Raw genomic sequence first — 25,651 nt, forward strand, 5'->3', positions numbered from 1 at the left:
TGCTGGGAAGGTGACTCCGCACAGCCTCCCGGAAGCCTCTTCCCGGCCTGGCCCGGTCAGCAAGCAGCCAGGGAGCCAGGCGGCCTCGGGAAACGTGGGGCTCAGGACCCGGGCCTGGGCGTCTCCGAGCCTCTTACCGCGACCGCCCGCCGATGGCCACACTTGTGGGTGCAGACAGGTGCAGACGACGGGGTTCTGAATTAACTGGCAGCGTTTTGTCCGGTTAACGTACTGCATTAATTTATTTGCTCATCCTTATTCTAGTGGCAATACAGTTTTAGAATAACGTTCGTTTGCGTTGGCATTTTTTGTGTCTATTTCTTTACAAGAACTATATTTACATTTCTAAGTGTTCATGAGACACTTTGGTTTCCTTTTTTTTCCCCTTTGGTCCTAGGTGCGCTAATACAAATTTTCAAGCATGCAAAGGAAGTCTGATTATGTATTTTTCGTGTATTTCAGCCACCATCACAGGTTGAATGAATTACTCCAACTATTTATTAGCTATTTACTAGAGGTAGAGGGAAAAATACACTATGGCTGACGAAGTTTTCAGCACAACTTTGGCATATACGAAGAGTCCAAAAGTTACCAAAAGAACTACTTTCCAGGTAAAATACTTCAAAGCATTTGTATTTTGAATGATTCTACAGTGTGACCGCTGTATAAGGACCTGGGACTTGGTGATTCTACGAAGGGCCCTGTGGAAAGCTAGAGTAGTCTTATATTCCTTTTAAGGCTCTGCAGATAAGCCCTCGTGTTTGGGGTGTTTGGGCTTTGGTGTTACAAATCCTTCTTTGTGGGTTTAAGGCTACCAAAGTAGCCTCAGTACAAATTCTTATTAAATTAAAAGTTAAAGAGCAACTTAAAGCTGGTGTCTGGTGACACCTGCCCGTAGTACTAGCACTCTGGGAAGCTGAGGCAGGAGGATCACTCGTTTGAGTCCAGCCTGGGCAATTTAGTGTCTTAGCAAGAACCTGTCTCAAAATAAAACGACTGGGGGAGAGGGATGTCATTCACCCACTGTGCAGACCCTAGGTTCAGTACCAGTACACACACACACACACCTACACACATAAAAGCAACTCGAAATTTCTATTTTCATGTGAAAACCATTTTCTACTATAACAAAATAACATTTAAGTGTTTTCTGTTGATGTATTATTTTGAGCCCAGTCACTAAATTTCCATTGCCAATGAAGATAATGCAGTATGCTTACAAAGTAGTGGCCTTGGATTGGGAACATAGCTCAGTGGTAGACTTTGTACTTAGCATGCAGGGAGCCCTGGGTTCAATCCCCAGCACCCCCCTCAAAGAAGTACCAGTTTCTTCCGAAGCGTGAGTTTCCAATAAGCCACTTAGATTGTGCCCCACTCTTTTATTACTCTTTAGCTCTAGTCACAGCCTGCACATGACATACTGACCTGCCACCTGCTGCAGTGCAACTACGAGCCCTTGCAGAGGGGCCTGGTGCTGATGCTGTGCCTTATATTTGGTGTGTCGGCTGGGTGGCAGAGAGCAGGTGTGGGTGGTCGTTAGATAAATGAAAGTTTGCAAGCACTTATTCACCAAGTATTTTTTAAAGAATTAATTCTAAATATGAGGCCTCCATGTCCGAATGGGAACTAACTTGAGTTATGTCATTTCAGGATGAGCTGATAAGAGTAATTACAGCCCGCTCGGCCCGACAGAGGAGCTCGGAGTACTCAGACGACTTTGAGAGTGACGTTGGTATGTGGGAATGCCACGCCTGTAAACGTATTTCTAGTTCATTCCAGTCTTTATGGTTGTCATTTGTTTGTTTGTTTGTTTAGCTAATGTGATCTAAAAAAGTTTAGACTCTTGAAATACTTTTCCTGTTCATTTTTCAGTTTCCTTAGGTGATTTTTCTGATACCTCAGTAGATGAAAATTTAGCTAAGAAAAAAATGAATGATTTTCATATATCAGATGATGAGGAGGAGAATTCTCCACGACCATGTTTTTTGAAAAGAAAGAAATCAGACACTGACGTGAGCAGAGAGGAGCCGGAAGCCGCTGTCAGGAACAGTGAAGAAAGGGCGCCAGATGTCTGTGGAGACGTGGCTGCAAATTCCTTCTCCGAATCTCACAATAAATATCAAGAAGTTAAAGATGAGAGAATTAAAATAAAACCGAAACCCAGAATTCTTCCAATCAAAAGCACCTCTTCAGGTAATTTGTCAGATTATATAGTAGCATTTTTTCATAGAAATACCTTTGTATGGTAGCAAGTGCATATTTAAGAAAACAAGGAAAGGTTTGACTTCTCCAGCCTGCAGACCCGGGACAGCAGGGCCACGCAGACGCCTGCCATTTGCTGTGTCATTGTAAATTTGCTCTGGCGTCAGGAAGCCTGTGTAGCAGCAGCTGGCAGCACCTCCAGGCCCAGAGGCTGAAGCTGTGCTGCAGAGATAGAGCCGCAGTGGAAAGGAGCCTTTCTGACCTTTCATCCTGCAGATTAAAGCAGTCCTTTCCAGGGCCCAGGCGCTGGAGTACTTGCTCCTGAGCAACATATGGCCCTCAGACACCGAGCTGTTATTTCCATACCAGCATTTTGCCAGAACATGTTTCCAGCATTTGTGTAAGTGAAAGGAGAGAGTTTTGTTGTCGCGATGTTGTTTGTTGGCATTCCAGACTCTTTTTAAAAATAGTCTTTTATTACATGGGAAAATCTGCCAAAATTTAGTTTTCTCGGGTAAATTCCTTTGGGATCTGAGATTATAAGAACCCTCCACATGATTCTACTGAGCTCAAGGGGGAGAGGGCTGGAGGGGGACCAGGGCTCCCCCGGCCTCCCGCAGTCTCCAGGGTCACACCGGGTCACACAGTGTGTAAGGCTAAGGACTTGGTTTCCCATCTGCTTTCTTCCTGGTTTGGAAGGGAAATATTAGTTGGTGCTAACCTTAATAAAACTCCTTTTCCTTTATATTGTCAGTAAATACAGTGCTGGTAAAAGTTTTTTACTTCGCATGTTAGATATCAATGAAAACATCAGAGAGGGACTTTCAGGATGTGTTAAAGAACTGCTTTTTCTCAAACACAGTATCATTAAATTTGAAATTAGGTAAGCATCTAAGCACAGCAAAGAACACTGGAACAAAGTGTTACTCACTGGGAAAACCTTCACTGTACATTCGTTATATGTGACTTCAACAGGTAGGGTAGGTTTCCCTGTCCCCCCGAAGCAGGGATTAAACCTGCTCTTCCTGTCCTGCAGAGTTGTCTTGAGAATCTATTAAATGCATCTCCTTCACTATCACACACTACAAAGTGTGAGCACAGAACTGACTCACTAGCATGCACCTCTCACGTCGTGAGTAGAACTACAGCTGGAGAGCAGGGTAGAATTGTTTGCTTATTAAGAAAATCTGAGCATATAGCAGCTAAAAATGGATCTGAAACAGGTGGAACTATGCAAATAGAAATTTATGGTAGATAATTAGTCAAAAAATTTTACATATGTACCAAAAAACCCAAAAAGTTATGGTGAATTAAAATAAGTAAGAAAGTGCTATATATTTTAACCACAAGGTGGCAGCAATTTTCTAAATGCTCTACTTGGGCATCTAATGTATTCAGGGCAGGAAACATAAAAATCATCAGGTAGTCTTACACACTTAAATGTAAAACTGAACTTTTAAAACGTATGCAGACTTTTTCTGAGAATTTGGCAGTGCCTCTGGAAGAAGAATTTTTGTGCGAAGTGCAGAGAAGTCATTATTCCTCGACACTTCAGGATGCAGAATAAATGTAATGAACGTAGCATTTGTTGGGCATCTGAGTAAATGAATGCACGATTCACTCCTAGAAAGGAATGTGGTTGATGAGCTTACCCGCATCCTTCTCAAAGTTCTTCTTTTTCATGCAGTGAGATACTGCTAGGTAGCAAGTAACCTTTTGTAAAAATATTAGACCTGAATGTTTTTTCTGTTCCTACTTGTCTTTTATAAAAAGTTCAGTAACGAGATTCTCACTTTACAGAACAACTGTCAGAGGATGGTAGAATTGCAGCTGTGGAAACATTTCTTGTTCTTTTTTGTGGTTCAGCACTGGGGCTTGAACCCAGGCCTTCCCATATGCTGACTGTGGTCTCCCGGGCCTCACCCCAGCTGAAAACTTGCCCTGAAATTTGAATACCTGCGGGGAGGTCTCCCGGACCGGACCAGCAGAATGAGACCTGACTAGTCACACACCTCTCCCTCCCTCAGGCCAGAGCCGTCTTCCTGTTTACAGCAGCACTCGCCTCTCCTGCAATTGCATGCTGGGGAGCATTGCCCTTCCTGAGCCCTACTGTGCCCAGGCCTGGGGTTGCGGATGCAAACCAGGCTTACGGCAGGATCTCTTCATTTTGTAGAGGCAAAGTTTTGCTTTGTTTTACATTTTTAGAAATGTTTTGAAACTGTGACAGTTCGTAAAGTTAGAGAGATAACTTCAGATAAAACCAGTGCGTGCCGACTGCTTTCAGGGCAGCAGCATTATTTTAGACATTTTATAAGACACTGGGTCTTACAGAGAAGAGCTGCAGTTTCATCTGGGGCTGGGGGCCGAGGGTCACAGCCGCTGGGCGGCAGCAGTGATGCCTTCGAAGCCAGTAGGATCCAGGATCTTTTTTTATTTTTGATAAAATTCACCTTAAAATGTTTGTTTGTCTGTTTTTAGCAGAAAATAGCAGTCCTGAAACAGATGCACGTTTTAAGCCTTCACCTCGGCCAAGGAGCATGTTCAAAAAGCGTAGCCATGTGGAAGAGAAGGAAAAACTAGGCAAAGAGAAAGAAACTACCCTTGGTGACCACCTGGAGTTGGCGCCTTCCTTCCTGCCTGGGCTGAGTGTGAGACCCTTAGAAGCTGAGAAAGACGGACTCTCTGTAAGCCTTGACGTTGAGGTGGGCACTGCTGCTGAATTGCTGAACTGTGTTCTTGAATCCAGTCCTCTGTATCCCAGGGAAGGTTGCAAGACGTACCCAATTTCAACGGAAGTAAAATGTCAGAATTGCCTTGCTCTTCTGAGTCTATATCTTACCATCTTGGATTTTTATGTATGTGTTTTAGATTTATCCACTTTACAGCTAAGGAGAAAGTAGTCAGTGTCACCTTGCTCATTTGGTGCTGTTCCGTCCACAAATTTGCATCAGACATTCGTTGCATGCCTTCGTTTCCGAGGTGTGCCACAGTGGGGTGAAACGTGAGCCTCCAGGGTTTCATCAGGCACGTTTGTCTCCTGTCGTTGTGTGTCCACGGGAAGCAAACGTCCCCTCACGTTTCAGAAGGGAGACGTAGGGAAGAACGTCTTTCCCGCATAATCTGCTCAGATAGCTCAAGGAACAGAACTGCACGTTACCTGTCCTAGCTTCTTTGACTTTCTGCCTGTCACCTGTAGTATTGCTGTGTGGGGATTTGCTTCCCAGGAGGTGACACAGAAGGACAGAGGAGCTCCTTTGTACTCTGGCTTAATGAGCGATGCCTTCTAACGTGTACCTGCAGTGTTGCAAAGCACAACAGACCAGTGACTCAATCTTGTGCTGTAGCCCAGCTATACCAGTACGGCTGACAGTTTGATATTTGTCTGTCTGGCTCCTCCATGCTATTTTTTAATTTGTCCTAAAAACCAAAAGAAGAAACCAAGATGATTATTTTATATTTAAAATAATTATCTGGTCAGTTGAATGTTACATTAGTTTCCTGTCACTGCTACAGCCAGTTGGCACAAACTGGGAGCCCTAGTGCAACAGAAATGGATTCTCTTAGTTCTGGAAACTGGAAATGCTCTGTCAAGCCCCAGATCTGCAAGGCCATGTTCCCCCAAACTCTTCAGGGAGGGTCCCCATCACCTTCGAGGTTGCGGCAAGTCTTGGCACCCCAGGCTTGTGGCAGCACCCTGCAATCCATGCCTGCATCACCTCCTGACCTCCTTGTGTATTTCCTTTGTGCTTCTTTCTCTAAAAAAGAAATTTCAGATTTAGGATCCATCCTCATCCAAATGTCTGCATCTTAACAAATTACATCTGCCAATACTTTTCTCCAGATAAGGTGTGCCTGAATGTGGGGGACACTATTGAAATGGGAACAGATACCTAACCTTAAATACTATTTTCTAGCATGACAGAGATGGAATAAAAAACAGCTAATCTTCTAGACCTGCATCTAATAGTAAGGAAGTTTACTGTGCTTCTTCCCTTTGAGGCATATTTTTATTTGTGGTTTCATCGTATTTGTCATACTAGCATTCACATTTTTCGCTGTGCTCTGCTTTGTCTCTTAGCGTTAGGTCGTGAAGTGCTTCCGTGTTGCGGGGATCTGGAGACCCCATGCGCACAAGTATCTGCAGCATAGCCTAGGATGTACATCTATTATCTTAATGCTGGACACTGGTTCTAACCATCTAAATGTTCTGCGCTCTTCATTACACAGCCTGATGGGTCCTCTTTTACTCTGCTGCCTCTGGGATCTCCCGTGAGGTTTTTGTTCTTTCCTGGATGGAGAAGTTTTGGCTCTTCCTTGGACTGTTCCATTCTCCTCCCAGCTGTGCTCCATCCTGTTTATCTTTGTATAAACTCTCCTCTGACCCTGCACCTCCCCTTACTGCCTCACTATCTGCTAGTCAGCTTTCTGTCCCTGTATAACAGTACCTGCCATGATCGACTCAGAAGGAGGAAGGTTTATTTTGGCTCATGGTTTCAGAGATCTCAATCCATGTCCTTTTTCTTCGGGTCATTGGTGGCGCAGTCCATCCCGGAGGGTGTGGGGGAGAGGCCTGCTCACCTCATGTGGCCAGGAAGTGAGGAGAGACAGAAAGCAGGAAGCAAGGTCCCAGTAGCCCCTTCAAGGCCAGGGGCAAATGAGACCATGGGCTGGGACACGTTTAAGCCCCAAACCATAGCACAGTCCTGTGGCCATCGCAGCCAGCTGTGGGAAAGATGAGCTGCATTTCCTTCCTGCTGCATTCTCGCCTCTGACCTGGCCTCTCGGAGCTGGACAGGGTGCACGTGTGTATGAGTGGTGCACATGAATTAACCTGACCTGGTGTTCCTGGGATAAATTCTGCTTGATCAAGGCATAATATTGTATGTGGGATTTAATTTGTTAATATTTTGTCAAGATTTCTGGATATATATTGATGAAGGCTAGTGGTATATATATGTTTTTCCTGAAAATGTTATTATCGGACACCTGTATCAGATGAGTCAGGGACGGTGCTTTCTTCTTTACTTTCTAAAAGGTAAATATGACATTAAAGGTTCATCACATTTTCCTTAAAAGAGAAAAATCCTCTAAAATTATCCAGACTTCAAATTTCTTGATGGAGAGGTCTTTAGCATTAGATTTCATTTTTGAAATATTTTTGATATTCAGATTTTCTTTTCATCTCTTTGGTATTTGTGTCTAAGAAATTTGTCCCTTTCCTCTGAGAAGTTAGATTCATTAAACACTCTTTTTCCTGATATTCCCCTATGCTTTTGATGACCAGAGGATTATCACTACATTCCACTCTTTAATACATATAATTTATATTTTGTCTCTTTTATTAAATCCTGGTAGGTGAATTTACATTTTTTTGTCTGTTTTTATTAAATCTTGTTAGGTGCTGCTTAGTTTCTCAAACTTTTCAAAAATCTAACTTTGGCTTTGCTAATTTTCCTCTATTATTTGTTTCCAGTGTCACCGATTTCAGTGTTTATTATTTCTTTTTCTTTCTTTGGGTTTAATTTGCTTATCTTTAAGGTGAAAGTTTTCTCTTTGATTGTGAGTCTTTCACCCTCTATTAAAACCCTGAAAGCTATACTGTATACTTCCTTCTCTGGACAGGTACAAGGAACCCAAAGTTTCAGATGTCTTTAGTATTTATCACTTCTTTAATAACATTTTCTAATTTCTCACCTATTTCCTTGTTGACCAGTTGATTCTTTTGTGACAATTACCTCTAATTACAAATATTTGAGTCTTCTCTGGATACACATTTATTATCGATTATAAATTTTGTTATAGTCCAAATGATGTTAGCAGTTCAAGCTTGAAGACTCCTTTGCACCCCAGCCTAAGGGAACCTGTGAAAGTCCCCTTGCACAGGCACAGTGCACGTGTTCTTGGGGCGTGCAGATCATGTTTTCTGTTTCTCTTGGGCCGTCAGAGTAGTTGGTAGTGCCACACGCATCTGCGCTCTCCTTACTGATGTTTGTCTAATTGATTACCAGTTGCCAACTTAGAGATTCAGTTATGTCTGGAGATCTGTCTGTAATTCCTTTAGTTCTATCCGTCTTTTATAACTTTGTCACTAGGCACCTGCACACTTATTATCGTTATGCTAGGGTCCTTTAGCAGTGAAAAATGTCTACTTCTGTTAGTATGTCTTACTCTGCAGTTCGTTTTGTTTGATACTTCACCCGACTTATGACTAGCGTTTGCATATGTATATTTTTCTAAACTTTTCCTTTCAAACTACTTGTGTCTTTTCCTTTAAATGAATTTCATGTAATAAGAGTTTGTGTCCCCTTTAATCAAATCTGCTAATGTATGCTTTTTAACTCTAATGTTTAATCCTTTTATGATTCATTGATTAATTTGTACTGGTTCAATCCCGGGGAAGCTCTACTACTGAACTACTTCCCCAGATCATTTTTTAACTTTTTTATTTTGAGACACAGTCTTAATAACTGTCCTCAAACTTGCAATCTTCCTCCCTCAGCCTCCTGAATAGCTGAAATTATGGGCACGAGGCACTGTACCTAGCTAAGTTTTCTATTAATGTAAATACCTCATTATGTTTGTTTTATCTCCTTCGTCGTACTGTTGCTGTTATTCCATTCCTGCCCTTTTTTAGATTAATCATGTGTTTTTTAGTGTTTCATTTTTATTCTTCTACTCTTTTTTTAGCTATCACAGTTTGCATTACATTTTTAATACTTGTTCTGTGAGTTCCAACATAGTGTCTATAAATGATCACAGTGGGCAGTTAAACCTGTGTTATTTCACACTTAGCGTAGAAACTTTGCGACAGTTTAGCTACCCATAGTCCCTCATTCACTGTAATATCATCTTGTACTTTAGATCTGCTTTGATGTAATATGGCATCATCATTTCTCCTTAATGAGCTTTTTTAACTCTTTGTCTAAGATTACAGAATTAATAAAAATAGGTCTTTGAATATTTCTTAAAGACATATATGTACAGTTTCTGGGGATCCAAGTTATGATTTTGTATTATTTCCCTTTTAGTTTTATACACTGATTTATTTTCTTTTTATCTTATATTGTGAGTTTGTCAGTAATGGATTTTCTAAGTATTTTCTGATCTGTAAAAGTACTTAATTTCCTTCATTGTGGAAGGATTTTTTTAGCTGACTATCCTTTTGGATACAGTTCCTTCTTTAACCCTTACCTCTTTGTAGGTTTCCATTGTTTCTGGCTTCTCATCACTCCTGTCAAGAAGTTAGTAATCACACATTTTATTATTCTCATATATATATTTTTTCTGCCTGCTTTCAGAATTTTTTTCAACATTTGTTTATCTTTGAGTTGTGGCAATTTGGGTCCAAGATGCCCAGGTGTGGTTTCACCATAGTTCTGCTTAGGGTATGTGGAGCTCTCAGGATCTGTCAGCTGATGCCTTCCATGAACACGGGAAGTCTTTGCTTTTTCCTTTTGCTTTTCAATTTTTGATATCCTGTCTTCTTGCCTCTCCATTTGGGATTCTGATTATGCACACATTGAAAAGTTTTATATATGTCACTGATCACTGAGGTGTTATTCATGTTCTTTAATCTTTAGACTTTGCTTTTCAAGTTGAATAATTTATATTGCTGTCTTCAAGTTCATTGAATTTTCCTGATTTCTGATCTGCTATGAAGTGCATCCAGTGAGAGTTTATTTGTTATTATAGTATTAGATTCTAGAATTTCCACTGTTTTTTGTATTTTCTGTGTCTCTGACAGGATCCCTATTTAGCCAACATGCAGATATTTCCCTTATCATACCTGATCATATTTACAGGAAGTACTGTAAGGTCCTTATTCGCTGAGGACCACAACTGCCTCACCTATGGTGAATCCCTGTTGACTGCTCTTTGATAATGTTGTTTTCCATGACTGTGAGTCACCTTTTTCTGCTTCTTCACCTCCTTGGTGACATTTGATTGCATACAGGATATTACGAGTGACATGAGGACTCTAGGTTCTGTTACGTGCCTCTGAACGTGTTTTCTAATGAGCAGGCGCGTGGTCAGACACACATTTCCAACTCTTTCTCCTTTGTCATGCACGTCAACTTGAGTCTCTGCTTGTTTCTTTCGGTTTCTAGCTTCTGTGCTTTCACAGGATCCTCTCATTAGATTCTTCATTAGTTCTAAATAAACTAATGTTTCTTTGATCCCAGCATTTTAAGTCTATTTCCTATGCAGAGATTGCTCTGAAATAGAGATGACAGGTGAAGAACTAAATTAACTCTTTTAGGGACCCCACTTAATATCAAAGACTTCAAAGGCTCCAAAGCACAGCCTAGTAGCCTCCACTGGTTTTCCACTCTTGCTGTCTCACCAGCAGACTAATGCTAATGCACAATTCACAGTTACAAGGTAGTTTTAATAATGCTATTGCCCCATAAATCTTGTGAACTAATCTCACATGGTAAATTCATCTTTTAAAAACAGGATCCATTGTTTACAGAAAGCCTGTCATCGTCAACCCCTAAAGAAAGCCTAGGACAATGCTTTCCAGCAGGATCAGAGGACAAAGCAGCCATAAAAGGTGGTTATATCCAATTACTGTATCCTATCTTTGAATGCTAATTGCTTAGAACCTCATGTGTGAGAGAAATGACACTTTACACAGTTGCAGGGAAAATCTTTGCTTCAGTTTCAATCCCGACTATTCAGTACTGTTTGACTTTAGATGCAGAACTTAATCTGCCAACAGCTCAGTTTCCCCACTTTTAAAATGAACCTGTCTGAAAGGGGAGTTGTGAAAATGTAGGTGACACAGTCCATTTTAGCCACAGGACCAGGTCCAGGCTCAGGTGGAGTGGCCGTGTCAGGCGAATTGTGATTGCCTGTGTGTTGAACCGTAGTCTACCCAGGCAGCGCAACGTCTGGGGAAATCTCAATCCAGGCACAGCTGTGTGAGCGGAGTAACAAGCCGCTCCAACCCACTTACGGATTTTGTAAATACAGATAATAAGGCTATTCTGCCTCAAGGGCAGTTGTGAGAATTAAAGGAGTAGCACATGTGAAGCGCTTAGAAGAGCGCCCTAGTGAGCACGTAGTAAATGTGAGGTGTGAACGGTTCCTATTTCTTTTCTTCGTACGGCAATAACAAGAGCTAAAATGCGTAGTCGTTTCTAGGACGTGGCTGTATGACTGACATTTAGTAAGTGCTTACTATATAGTGTAATCTTTGTCATTTTACAGATGAGAAAAACTGCAGTGCAGAGATATTGGGAAACATGCCCAAGGCCAGTGACGAGGCCATAGCTTGAATATTTGGCCCCAGAATCTTTGTTCTTTTCACTGAATAAATTAACAGCACCAAACAGCCCAATAATGAATTGCACCTGGATGCCCTCCAAATGTGACTGTAACTGCAATAGTAAGATGACTTTAAGATTGCTGAGGCCGGGGATGTAGCTCAGCGGTTCGGTGGCCTGCCTCGCAAGCGCAAGGACCCGAGTTTGATCCCCAGTACCAAAAATACAAACAAACAAACAAAAAAGCAAAGCAGAAAAAAGATTGCTGACCCCCAAACAGGTTCCAGATCAGTGGCCATGACAGAAGCAGCAGCATTAAGATTCCTAGTGAAGATGCGTGTTTTGGCGAGGTGGTGGATCTCACAGAAATGTGATCACAGAGAGACATGGATTCCTTTCTGTTGGGCGTCCAAGTATAGCAGGTCCCTAGTAAAGGCAGCGGTCCTGTACAGGCCAGACCGAGCCATCTGCTCGCCAGTGCATGACTGACGGGTTAAGCACCAGCCGGTCCTCCCTCCCTCCCTCCCTTGGGCTTGAAGCAGCACAGCCCTGAGGCCGGTGACACCAACCCGACTGGCTTCCTGTACAGTGTGCAGTCCTATCGGTCCTCGGGCCTGGCTGCGTCTGTACCATCCTGCTAACCGCTGCAGGAGTGTGGAAGTGTGCGCTTTCTCCTTTACAGCCAATTTTTCCAGCTAAGAACATATATTCGATTTCCCTGAAAATAAGACCTAGCTGGAAAACAAGCCCTGACGTGATTTTTCAGGGTGCTGCTAGGATATGCTACTCCAAAATAAGCCCCAGTGAAGATCCTGAGCCCGACGGTCGTTCAGTATGTCTGCTGCAGCACACAAAAGACGTATGGGATCATAATATGAGAATACATAACGAAACGTAAATAATATTAACATTAATACTTAAATGAGAACATAAACTCTAATCAGTATCTGTAAATCCCAAGTGGGCGCCTCGGACAAAAGTAAACAGACGAGCTCGGAACTTACTGCCCAGGGCCCAGCCAGAGCGCAGGCTCAGCACACAGGTGGCATGCGCACCTAGGCCGGTGAATCTTCCTAATTCAGTGTGTCGTGCACTACCACGCACGTCCTTGATGCGCTTGTGTGAAGTGAAGCGTTGCCTGAATTTGGATGCCCCCTGTTCTTGGTCGCTTTTGTGGGGACCGTCATTCTTACATGTCGTCATTGTTACCGCTCCTCTCATAAATCTTCAATCGGCAATCGATTTAATGGCAGATTTAAAAGGAATAAATGAAAAAAATGAGGCATTCCCTGAAAATAAGCCCTGCTGTGTCTTTTACAGGTTAATGTAAGAGCCTTATTTTCAGGGAAATATGGTAGGCTTTAGTGTTGAACAAACACTGCTATCATAGTTATTTTACTTGAACCTCCACAAGCCCTTTGGCCTGTCATTTTGGAGTAGTTATTCCTTTTTAATTGTTAATATGTTTTGTTCAAATAATTAATTTTGCCAAATGCTTCATTAAATAGCCAGTTTTGCTCTCACAGATCTCATTTTTTTAAAAATTTTAATATGATTTTTTCATCATATTTTACTTTGCAAGAAAAAAGATTACACAGTCTTCATTTAAAGGAAAGTTAATGAACCCATTATCTGGTTTTATTAATTCAAAAGATTTCAGTGCTACTGTTCTTTCTCAAAACAGATCAGAATGGAGAATTCACTGAAAACCATGATTCCTTGAAATTAAATGAAAATGCGGAGAATGCAGTTTTGGTCGACTGTGTTACCCCTGAACTTGAGAAACCCACGGAAAGCGACCTGGCTGCTGCTGACCCTGAGGAAGAGAAGCGGAAAGGTGGAGCGAGGGCAGAGGAGGACATAACAGCTGCTCCCCTGCTGTCTAAATCCCAGAGGACCTCGGTGCCTGTCAGTGCAGTGGCACCTGCCCAGGTATTTCCATAAATTCACACCTTTCAAACTAAGCTTCAGCCCTGAGCTGGAACTTTAAAATGCTCTGTTTTCCATCACCCATGGAAGTCTCACCTTTCACCAGTGGAGGTGCACGGTCAAATAGTTCTTACTTGAGTCAGCAGAAAAATCATCAGTTCATAAAACCCAGTTTTACCTGAGGTGCATGATCAAAATGTACTTAAAATTTCTCAGAAATGTATGCCTGCAACAGTAGGTTTCTGTAGGTTTTCAGCTACCTGGACCACTTTCTGAGGTTTTGAGTTAGTGAAATTTTAATGTAATTTTAAAGCATTTTAATGAAAATCTTTTAGAAAAGATTGTCAGTGTCCGTAAATAGACAGTTATTCTTAGGAACAGATTTGTTGTATGCGGGACACTTGTCCAGCATTAGATTGTACCCAAGTACCGTGCTTTCAAAATTGGTGCTGTAGCATGTTTAGTCATTATTTCTCTTGAATGTAGTATTTGTCTCTTATACCTGCAGTTAGCTGGTAACTATCTGTTGGTACGGGAGGTTCACAGTGGTGGCTGAGATCCTGGTGATGGAATGGCACTTTCATAATAATTGAAATTGATGGAGAAAGTTCCGGGTGCAGCCCCCTTGCTCCCTTCTCTGGGAAAAGCCTTATGCCCGCATCCCCTCACCAGTCCTGCCCACCTCCTGCTCTGTGTGACGCGGAAGAGTTAGGCCCCTCTGTTGGTTTTCATCGTGAGAAGACCCGGTCCCCCACCTCCTCACGCCCCCCCTCCACGCCCCCTCAACTCACCTTGTGCTTGTCTCAGACGCACCCCCTCCCTTAGGAGGGAAGCAGTCCCTAGGCCTGCTCCGGGGACTCGCCACTGTCACTGTCCCTGTGTTTCTCCTTCATGAATCATGTTTACATGATCGTCAGTGACCCCTCTTTGAAATTTGGTGTCCTTGGTGGAATCTCATTCACTGATTTGTCCCCAGCGCCTGCTGTGCTTGACGCATACTAGACAGATAAAAGCCACTGACTTACAGACAGTGTAGGCTCCAAGCCTAACTGATCATTAATGGTGACTAATCTATCTGTGGAATTTTCTGTTTATTAGAAAGCAATCGAAGATAGAAACATGAAGAGTAAAAAGTCAACACCTAATAATAGAGCATCCAGTGCCTCTGCCAGGTAAAGTTGCCAGTGTGCTCACTTAGGGTTAGCATTCTTAGCAGAACTCATTTAAATTTAATTCCATAAAACAAACTGCATTTGGCATTACTCAGTTTACTCTTATCTCCATTGTATGAAACTCATTAAAACCCCTAACGCATGAAAAATTGTCCGTAGTCCTTAGGCCGCGCGGACGCGGGGGACTTCTAATGGGGTAAAACTGCGCAGCTTCACCCGTGCTGTGCAGACGAAGGTCGTAACTCACAAGGGCCGACCACAGCCTTCTGAATCTTGAGCTTTTATCCAGCAGAGCACAGCCAGCAGCTTGTTCTGCAGATGCATGGTAGGAAGTGCGTATTTGAAGCTCTCTGGGCACTTTTGTCCCTGTGTGTCGGCCCATTCTGCAGCTGTAGCAGGAAAGCAGCAGAGCCAGCAGGCAAGTGAGGGAGAGTCACTGCAGCCCGTCATTACGTTCACCAAAGCAAAGGGTACACTGGTTCTTCCCATCAGCCTCACAAACACAGGGTACCATTCTGTATAACTTTGTATGAGTGGTTTCCTGTAACAAAACGGTACAAGAAAACATTAGAAGAGTAATAAACCCACTTTATTCATCTTGCTCTTTTTATGTAATTTCAGATGTGGTCTGTACTTCCTTAAGAGGCTCTAATTAATAACACCTAAAATTAGTCACTTTAAAGGTCTATAACTTAAAGCTATACAGTTTACATTATAGTAAGTAGGACTTTAATGTAGTAAGAAAGACTTTTTACCTACATCACTTTCAAAGTCATTGTAATTTATTAAATGAAGTTATAATGTAGTTCTCAAGGATGATAGCTGCATATTCTAACAAGTTAAAGTACTCTATCTTGATTTATTTGGAACTCCTCAGATTAATGACTTCTGAGTTTGTGAGGAAATCCGGTTCTGCAGGGAGGACTCCGTGGCCCTCTGCCTCTTCCCACTGCTTAGGGACTTTGAAAGTCTCAGACCAGAAGCCTTCACAGAAACAGAACCTGGAGCCTGACTCTGCGGATCACATCAGGGCAGCTGTTTACCAGGTAAAAGGGAAACAGGGACCACTTGCTCAAGGCTACCTCCTTATCAGAGAATAGGTGACTGTCAGGAGTGGCAGTTTAATCCTTAATTGTATCGGGAAAGATTTCCCCTCACAATGCGTGAACAACGCAGAGCTGTTCTACTAAAGTTTTTGCTTCCACACTTTAACTGATCACAGTTGCTTTTGAGGAAAGAAAACATGCTGTTACAGTTTATAGAAATACAGCAGAAACCAAAGCCCTGTGCAGTCTATGTGCATTTATCCCCTTTGTCCTTAAAGTTTGTGTTATTTAGGGGCAAAAAGGGTGTTTGAAAATTTTCTTTCCTGTGATCCTGCTAGACTTACTCAGAAGGCTTTCCTAATTTTTCATAGTTCCAATAAAAGTCTTCTTTGTAGTGTTCATTATACAAAAAAATACATTTTGGAAAAATGCCCATGGGCACTTGAGAGAGAAAAGCCAACATGGTTATAGCCTTCACACTCGATGTTTGATGTTTATATTCTCACCGCTGCAGAGGCTCATATACGTATGATCATACGCATAGTGTTTTCTTAGGTTTTATGGATCTAGATTTATCAGATATGTGTCAGCAAAAGAAAAAATGACACTAGTTTGTAAAAAATTTATGAATTTTATGTTTTTCTTCTGAAAGTTTTAATCAACTACTTCATAAATAAATGAGAATTCTACTTCATTTGAACAGTTTTGAATATCATATAACCTTTTTCCTATTCTCACAGGAGTGGTTGGAAAAGAAAAATGTATATTTACACAATAAGAACAGAATAAAAAGGATTGAAAGTGAAAACTTAAGAATCCAAAATGAACAGGTATGGTGAAATAAGGAAGTGAATTTCTGAATATTTAACCTTTTTAAATCAGTTGTTTTTAAAATGGTGAGCTAACTTGTATGTAAAAGACTTAATTTTTAAATTCTTTATAATAGTTTATGTATTGCATATTTTGATTTGACATAACTTTTTCGTGCAAAAAGAGACACAGAAGTTTTTATTTTATCTTCATGTGTACTGGTGAATTACGAATTTATTGCTTGTGACCACCTAACTCACTTCACTTCTAAAAGTTGACTTCAGCTAGAAGCTGGCCTAGAACATAAAGGGTCCTCAGTCATTGTCTTCGGTTTTCCTCCTTTCCGCTTTGAGTCCTAATGTGTCTGCCAGTCCTGCCTACACCTGAGCTTCTGAGCTGCCTCCCTGCCCTGTCTCCCTCTTCTCCTTCTCCCTCAACCTCCTCAGGTCTGCTCCCTTCTAAAGCAAATGCTTACTGTGCTATTCAGCACAAAAAGGCTTTAGAAGGAACGTCTCAGAGTTGCCAGACTGTAGCCTGTCCTGCACTGTCCGTCTGCCGGTTCTGCCATGATGGACCCCCCATTCCCAGCCCTTCTCACCTGGTCCAAGGCTGTGCCGTGCTGCGGGTAGGCGGGGCTTTTACTTCTGAGTACTGAGCCCTTGTGATGCAGTGGTGTCTCTATAATGTTAAGCGATATTTGCAGCAAATATTAGATGTTGTAACATTAGATTGAAGTTAAGTAAAATATCATACATGATGCAGAGTCACCTACATATTTTCCAGTCTAGCACAGATTTTCAACCTTTTTTTTTTGTACCGGGGATTGAACTCAGGTCCTTGCGCTTGCGAGGCAGGCAGCAGAGCCACTGAGCTAAATCTCCAGCCCTTTTTTTTTTTCTTTTTTTTTAGTATTTATTTGTGAAGTAAGAACTTTTTGTATCAACATTATTCAAAAGTGGGGTTCAAACAAAAGATTTATTCCTTACTGTTTGACTTGACCAATTCAATGACAACTTTATAATTGTATAACTTTTAAAATTTTTCTCAACTTTTACAGTACCACTCAGACTACTGGAGTTTATTTTGGTAACATTTTTAGTGGAACTTTAAAAATAATCTCATTCTTCTTGTGAATAATAGGCCAATACCGGATAAACACTATTGGAAAAGGTCACTTAAAATGCAGTGAATAATTTGGATAACATTTTTTAATAAATTAACTCATTCAAATCAATCTAAATAAATTTTCTACCTTAAAACTTAAGTTCTATGTATAATGAATATCAAGGGATTCACAATAAATATCTTTGATATCCATATCTGTTTTTCTGCCTGCTTACGCATGCATATTTATCTGCCTATTATTTTTTCCAAAATAGAAAAAAGCTGCTAAGAGAGAAGAAGCAATAGCATCATTTGAGGCCTGGAAAGCTATGAAAGAAAAGGAAGCAAAGAAACTAGCTGCCAAAAAGAGGCTTGAGGAAAAAAACAAGAGAAAAGCTGAAGAAGAAGAGAACGCAGCAAGGAAAGGAGAGGCACTGCAAGTACGCAAGGGTTCCTGGCTCTCAGTTGCATTTAGACAGATGAGACCAAAATGACGAGCCCTAGTTTTACTCACTTTATAATACTCATAGTAAGTAAAAAAAATTATTATGAACTTTTCCAGGCATTTGAAAAATGGAAAGAGAAGAAGTTGGAATATCTTAAAGAGAAAAATAAAAAGGAGAAAGAATATGAAAGAGCAAAGAAACGGAAAGAAGAAGAAACTGTTGCTGAGAAAAAGAAAGAAAACTTAACCGCTGTTGAAAAATGGTAATCCAAATTAACAAGCATTTGATAGATGTGAAATTGACAGCATATCAGGCTTTTCTAAATTCATTTGAGATTTAATGATGCCCCAGTTTTATACTGCCAAAGCTGTATGAGGAAAGCTTTGTTACATAGTCTCCTTTCAATTTCAAGTGTTTTATACTGTTCTACATAGGAATGAAAAAAAGGAAGCTTTATTTAAGCAAAGGGGAAAAGAGAAAATAAATGAGAGAAGAATGGAAGAACTGAAAAGAGCTGAGAAAAATGATAAAGATAAACAAGCCGTCGATCAGTATGAAAAGTGGCTGGTATGTGTTGTTGTTAATGCTCTTGTGTTTTTATTCGACTTTTTCCTTCCTTTTCTGCCCCTAATTCAGTTCTTTTTGCCCCATACCTACTGTTTCTCCCAGAAGCTGCCTGTTAAATTTATTCCTTCCCCTTGCATGTTTTGTATTTTCTTTGATTTACTAATTCTATTAATGTGCCTGTTCCCCCCGGCACCCAAGATTAAATTTCACTTAAAATATTCTTCCTTGCCTTTCTCCCCACCCTTGAATCACGGCCCCTCCCTCCTGTTACTCCTTTTCTTACATCTGCCCTCTTAGGCAGAAGGCCAAGTGTACTAATGAGTATACTGGGTTATTTTAGGTGAACTTGACATGACTCACAGGAACATTGAATTTAATGGTGAGAAACTTATTCCATTTTTAAATTTGTTTTGTATTTCTCATGACCGCAAGATAAAGGACTTATTATAGGTGTTTCTTAATGAAAGAGCAGGTTTGAGGTTTGAATGTAAAAATATCCAGCTGGACTCTACCATATACAAATGTGGGATTGAACAATAGGGTAACTGTTCAAAGTTTTTAACAAATAAATGACAGTAAAAGGAACATAGCCATGAATCCCCCTCAGAGGTCCCCCCGCACCGTGAATGTGCTTCTCTCACTCTTCTTGCTGTTTCTGAAGCAGTTCTGCAAGTGTTTCCTGAGTGTCTTCAGTTGTACCTCTGTCCCGTTTTGATTCTAAATGTTTACCTTCGTGATCGCTGGGACTCTGGGAAAGAGCCAGCAGTTTCACATTTGTGCCAGATTTGTACGTTTTTATGAGCCTGACTTCATTGGATGACACTGTGCAGCTGTTACTGTACTTTTTAATCATATCTCATAAAAACCACAAAATGAGGACCTCTAGAACTGCTGCAGAAAGTGGAAAGGGGATAAGAGTGTTTGAAGCAAAGTGGAGTATTTTGAAGGAGATTAATCAGTGTGTCTTTTACATACATTTTTTTAAACATTCACTGTCTACTTCTAATGCATCTTGTATACATACGTTTGGTTTCAATATATTTATAGAACATACATTTTGGTGATGTCAACTAAGATACAGTTCTACTGTAAAGTATCAATACATATTTATTAATTTTTTGCATACCATTTGGAAGTTCTGTCTTGTTATCTGTCGGTTTGAAAGTTCTCTGGGGGACAGGGGCAGTATCTGTGTGTTTGGGTTTTATGGTCACTCTCTTCATGGACCGCATGGGCTCAGTGCCCAGCAGTTAGCAGCCATACAGAAATAAGGCACCAGGGCACCATCGGGACAGTAGGCCACTAGGACGCCTTGAGGCTGGTCAGTGTAAGGATGTGAGGGCGGTGAGGTGACCCAGGTCAGCGGAGGCATGCAGCTCTACAACTGGGGTTTATGTGACATTTGGACATAAAATCGCTTCAGAGCATTGCCTTACAGCAGAATAAACACCAAAAGCATTAATGTGGAAAATACGCAATGCTGAACAGTAGACAAATCCAAAGAGGATAGTTCACTGTTTACCAGATCTCTTAGGAATAAGAATCTTGGGAATACAAAATCATTAAGAATGAACAGGACAGTTGTCCAGTCTGCACATCGGAACAGAATGACAGTGGGCACCCACAGGAGGGTGAGCCCCGGCACTGCCTCAGAACCACCTTTGGCGTCGCCCAGCAAAGTCGAATTTGTGTAGCTTACAAAGCAGCAATTTTGCTCTCCTGCATACATGCTGAGGAAAAACCTAAGTCATACCCAAGGGGGCAGACGAGGATGTGCATAGAGCATTATGTTTGAGTGGAAAAGAGTAGGAACCGCTGATGTGCATGGACTGGAATTCTGCGCTGGAGGGAGAGCCGTGCGTCCTGTACCTAGGTCTCGCCAACTCGAGCGAGGCGGAACGTTTCCACGCAGACGTGCAGCTCCTTTGGGTGGAAATTCCGAATCCCTCAGAATCACACTGCTCTCGTGTGCGTAGGAGTCAGTATATGAGGAAGGGGACGCCCTGCATTGTTGATGAGGCTCAAGGTCAGAGTGAAGGTGAAGAGGGGAAAGATGCGGGCAGGGGTGGGCGCCCCTCGGAAACGGCTGCTTGTGGTGCTCTCTCAGGGCAAATCGTGGAGCTCGTGTTTTAATTCTGTTGGCCTTTAAACAGTTTTCCATGGTTGACCCATTTCCAAGTACATATTTCACAAAAGCTAAGAACTAAAAAGGGTAAAATGTTTGAAGTAAAGATATTTCTTGAAAGTACAAAAATTGCTGAAAATTAAAAATACTGATATTTGGTTAAACAGGCCAAATAATTCAGTGGAAAGCGTACAAAAGGCCTAAAGAAATGTTTGAAATTTTTCTAAAGCTCAATGATAAGCAAAGAAATACTAAGCTGAATTTTCAACTACTTATAAACCATTCGGCATGTCTTGTTGGCACAGAAGATTCAAAAGGTCACTTAGTAACTTACTTCAGAGAAGCTGAAGGTCTCAGAGTCACCTTCCAATAATTATTATCTTTGTATCACATGGCTTTTTGTCCTATTTTAATTTTTAATATTTAAAAAATGAGGTGACCTTTGTACCAATTGATAATGTGCATATAAATTAGCAACATCGCTTGTTTGTATTTCTTCATAAACAACTAAAGTAGGAAATGATATATAAATACAATGGACTTTTTTGTCCTCAGCAAGTAACCTCATTTAAAAATGATGTTCACTAGTTGTATGTACGTTTATAGCTTTCTGCTTTTTCTTTAGGAGAAGAAAGAAAGGCAGGAAAGAATCCAACGAAAACAGAAGAAACGGCATGTCTTTCTTGAAAGTGAGGACCTTCCTCCCTGGAGCCCTCCAAGAACTGTGGTTTCAAAAATGTTTTGATAATTTCAGTCCTTAAATTATTTACCCAGCAACCAATTTTAGCCATGGGTTTAAAAGCCATTCATTCAGTCCTTTGTAGTTATAAGATTCTATTTTAACTAAACACGAGGCACTTCCACTGACAATGGAAAAGATATTTTGGAGTTTGGTCGCTGAAAGTATTTTTTCAACTGTAGATAAACTGCCTAAATGAAAAGCTAGTATCAGATTGCTCCTGCCTTCAGAATGAATAAAGGTTTGTCATGCCCAGGTGACATTCCAAGTGATCGCCTTCACTAAACTCTGCGTGTTATTTAAGTATGCTGACTCCCAGGAATAAAAGGGACCTCATCCAGGTATGATAACCCCAGAAATGATTGGGTTCGTGGGTGGCTGTACGTCTGGATTCGGGGTTTAAAGGAGTGAGTGTCCCTGGGCAGCATGTTCCTCAAGCTCTCTTCTAAAACTACTCTAAGAAGTTGCATCTGCACTGTTCAAGTTAAAAACGTGGACACTGAGGCGAGAGTTCAGTAGAACTATGAGTTGCAAGGCATTTGATTTAAGAATGTTGCCTTATGTTTTAATAGGAGTGCACTTTATCTGCTCAAGGCTTAAATGACAATCACAGTCACTTTGTAATTACCTCACCTCTGGAATTTTTCTTTCTCGATTCATCTCACCTTGTTTACTACTTCAGTGATACCAAAAGACATCAGTTTCATGGCAGTGATGCACATGTTGGTTACGGAGATTCTGCAATGACCAAGGTCACGGTCATTATCTCATTTTCTACTCTGAAGCGATAGCGTGATGAGAGTGTTGCTCTTCTTCACTGATCCAGAGCTGTATCAATGTAGAAGTCAGCTGAATGGGGAGGTAAATCTGTAGAAGATATCCGAAGAACCTTTATTTATTTACTTGATATCTGCACATTCTTGTATTAACTGGACCTGGTCATTTATTTTAAGACAAACCAATTGTCTGCTCTCAGAGTTGAAATACTGCTTTAGTTAACTGTGCAATGTGGAGACGGTGGATGAAAATGATACAGTGACTGTTTATCCAATATCTTTACGAATTATAACCCTTCAGGTTAGGCGTTGCAGATAGAAACACCAAGTCCAGGAAAACCAGAAAATCTGCCATACAAGCAGTGTGTGACTGCATCCAAACCAGTTCTCACTGATGGACTGAGTGAGTGCTCGTTCTGGAGCCTGTCGGCCCCTGCATTAGTCAGCTTTGCACACACTTCAACTCTCAGTCTAAAATCCTGTGTTGCTATCCATAGATATCCGTCCCGGAAGAAGTAACTGCCAGTCATTAGAGGCAGTGGACCTCACTAAATCTGTGCGCTGAAATGAGGATTTGAAAAATTTTGAGAAGTTGGATATCTTGCCTCTAGTATTAGGGTGCAGAGAACTCAGCACTTGATGCCATGTAGGCTTCGAGATTGCAAACAATTGGAGGACACACTGAGCATCAGCCTTTTGCTGCAGTGTATTGCAAGCTAAGATGTCCCGGATTGCTTTGTAAGATTATATCATGGAAATAAGTATTTCATAGATAAAACTAAGAAGCCTCTTTATGCTGCCAACGAGGAGAATACTTCCTGCAGTTGCAGTGAGTCCAGCAGTAGGACTCATCAGCATGAGAGACAGGAGCTTTCTCATTGTCCCACAACCCCGACAGTTCCAACAGAGGGCCTCCCAGCAGAGCTTGTGAAGTGTTTCTTTTGTTGAGTTAGATATTCAGAGCTAAAAATATATTTGCAAGTCCCAGAGAAGTAAAAGGAGAAACAGGAAGAGATACAGTGCTTTGGGGAAGAAGGACCATAAATGTGTTGGCATAGATTTCACATTATTTACCGAAACTTCCTGATCATTGTCTCTACATGCTTGTACTGAATGGCTTATTATTACTTATTAAATTGTGAGAATTGCACAGGATTAATTAATATGTGTAGCACTGTGACCCAACATAATGAGCACATAATACTCATTGCTGTTGTCTTCTCCTGCCTGGAGCCCTCCGTTCCCCTCTCTGTGACCGAGATGACTGTCACAGGCAGGGGTGGCGGCGCGGATTTGGCTCTGCGGTCCAGTGTAGGCTGCACTATTCGAAAGAGAACAGAGCGCTGCCTTGTACTGGGCCCTAAAAGAAACTAAATACTGATTCCTGAGGGTTGCCTCTGAGGCAAGATGAAACAGAAGTGAAGGTGTTCACAGAGACAGCAAGTCATCACCCTCCAACGTGGGTGGGGATTTTTGTCGTCGTAATAGTGCACGCTTCCTGTTTACAGCAGCTTGCGCTCAACGTGTACTGAAATTGTCTGGCTGAATGAATCTCCATCTTCTGTAGCAGGAATAGGCTGAGCGGGGAGGTGGCCAACAGCCCAGTACTGCACTGTTTGTTACCTTCTAAAATCCAAAATCTGAAATCCAAAGGGGAGAATCAAGCCTGATAATATTCTCATGAATGTATTTATCTATTTAAGGACAGTGGTTTTCTCATATTTCCTTAGATGGTGTAAAATATCAGTGTAAATATCTTCTCTCAAGTATTAATTTATAATATGAAGTGACGTTTAATTAAAATAAAGAACAGTACAATCCTGTTATCGTAGTTTTGTAAATTACACTGAGCATTTCAATGCTGAGATTTGAAAGAAAGTATGAATTTTACAAATATTTTTAAAGTTGCTGAAAATTTCCTTTGAAGCATGAATTTAAATATTAATATAAATGTAGTTGAGGACCTCTCATATGATCCATATGCCCCCTTAGTACCAAACATAATGCCTACCAGGCTAGACTGTTAAGCATTGCTTATATTGAATTAGGTGTCCAGAGATAAAAAGATATTTTATCAACACATAGAAACCTTTACATGAAATTAAAGTTATAACCAAGAAAAGTGTAATGTTACATAAATAAAAAGAACCAGTATAGCACTTTAGATCAGAAAGAAGTTAAGGTTTTCTTAAAATAACAACTGTTCATGAAATAACAATATTCCTGAGATTTGCATTTGCATCACACTTTGAAAATCTTAGCTCGTTTTTGCTTTCAACTTTATCAAAACCAACATTACTGTCAAAGCAGGATGGGACTATTAGGCATCCAAAGTAACACATGCCTTAGTGTGATCGAACTGCACATCTGAATGGGGTTTTGACGATTTAATAAATCTGGTCCAAACTCTGTTTCTAAATTGAATAAACCAATTCTGCACAACTTTGACTGCTCGTACCAAGTGCTCAGTTGTACTCTTGCTGTTGTTCTCCCAGTGTTGTAAACTACTAACCTGGCAAACTTCTACACTGGCTTTGGCTCGCTTCTGCTCTCTCATTGTCAGCTCAGAGTGTGGTGGTTCTCAGGGCTCCTCTTTTCCCTCCGTTGCTCCCCCTAGATCAAAGCTGTGTAGACACTGACACTGCTATTTAAAATGTAGTAAAGAGTGAAATCTCTTACATCTTGGCTGAGAAACAATAAAGAAAAGGATGTTCACAAAATGGGAGGGAGCACTTTAGCCAAAATCATCCCCCAAATAAACTAGGACAAGAAACTTGTATTCCCCTGATTGAATCTTGGTTCAGATTTTAATAGTGCTATATTAAAAGGTGTTTAAATCCATATCCTTCCACTCTACACAAAACATATATTACCAATTTTCCAAATTACACTGGCCCACAGAATAATAAAATGTATAAACACTAAACTGAAGGGTTCTCTGAGTTGTTTTATTTTAAATGTCATGTGATCATATGATTTTGGAATATGTATGCTACATGTACTTGTATGATGTTAATTTAGGTAGAAAAGTTTCTTGGTATTAAATTTATAATGTTTTAGAAATTAATGAGGAAAATGTATTTAATGTCTACTTTTAGATAACACATTTTCAAGTAATAATTTATTAAAGTCAACTATTCAAGATTTATTTTACTGAGTGATACTGTTTGTGGACTATGTGCCAAAATCTCTTTTCATAGTGTTAAGAAATGTGTGGATTTTCTTTATGCACTAAAGATAAAAATAAATCATAATGTGTTGTTATACTTTTAATTAAAAATTAAAGGGTAAAACACTAATTTTTATCTGGAATTTGGATATAAACCTGATTTTTTACTACATAAATTATAAAGATAATTATAAATAATCTGAAAATGACAATGAACAACCCATGCTCCCATCTCCCAGAGATAATTATAATTCACCTGTTTGTTTTTTTTATTTTTCCCATTTGTACTTTGTAGTG

At 40.7% G+C, this 25,651-nt stretch overlaps 1 protein-coding gene across 2 annotated transcripts; it reads left to right on the forward strand.

The window, feature by feature from the left end:
* The first annotated feature begins 6 nt into the window (after positions 1-6).
* On the forward strand, positions 7-25,217 carry Map9 (microtubule associated protein 9). Of its 2 annotated transcripts, none has more exons than XM_010627979.3 (14): positions 7-178; positions 463-611; positions 1,651-1,732; positions 1,873-2,193; positions 4,681-4,904; positions 10,660-10,756; positions 13,156-13,403; positions 14,499-14,572; positions 15,450-15,618; positions 16,359-16,448; positions 17,808-17,972; positions 18,095-18,240; positions 18,413-18,545; positions 21,296-25,217. In XM_010627979.3, exons 2-14 carry the CDS (start codon positions 537-539, stop codon positions 21,413-21,415), a joined length of 1,944 nt encoding a protein of 647 aa, XP_010626281.1. In that variant the 5' UTR covers positions 7-178; positions 463-536; the 3' UTR covers positions 21,416-25,217. The 2 variants fall into 2 exon arrangements, with proteins under 2 accessions (XP_010626281.1, XP_010626282.1); XM_010627980.3 differs by having other exon boundaries at positions 7-164.
* The last annotated feature ends 434 nt before the right edge of the window (positions 25,218-25,651 follow it).

Source organism: Fukomys damarensis, unplaced genomic scaffold (genome assembly GCF_012274545.1).
Source record: "Fukomys damarensis isolate Sample0158 unplaced genomic scaffold, DMR_v1.0_HiC HiC_scaffold_38, whole genome shotgun sequence".
In the NCBI taxonomy this organism is placed as follows: Eukaryota; Metazoa; Chordata; class Mammalia; order Rodentia; family Bathyergidae; genus Fukomys; species Fukomys damarensis.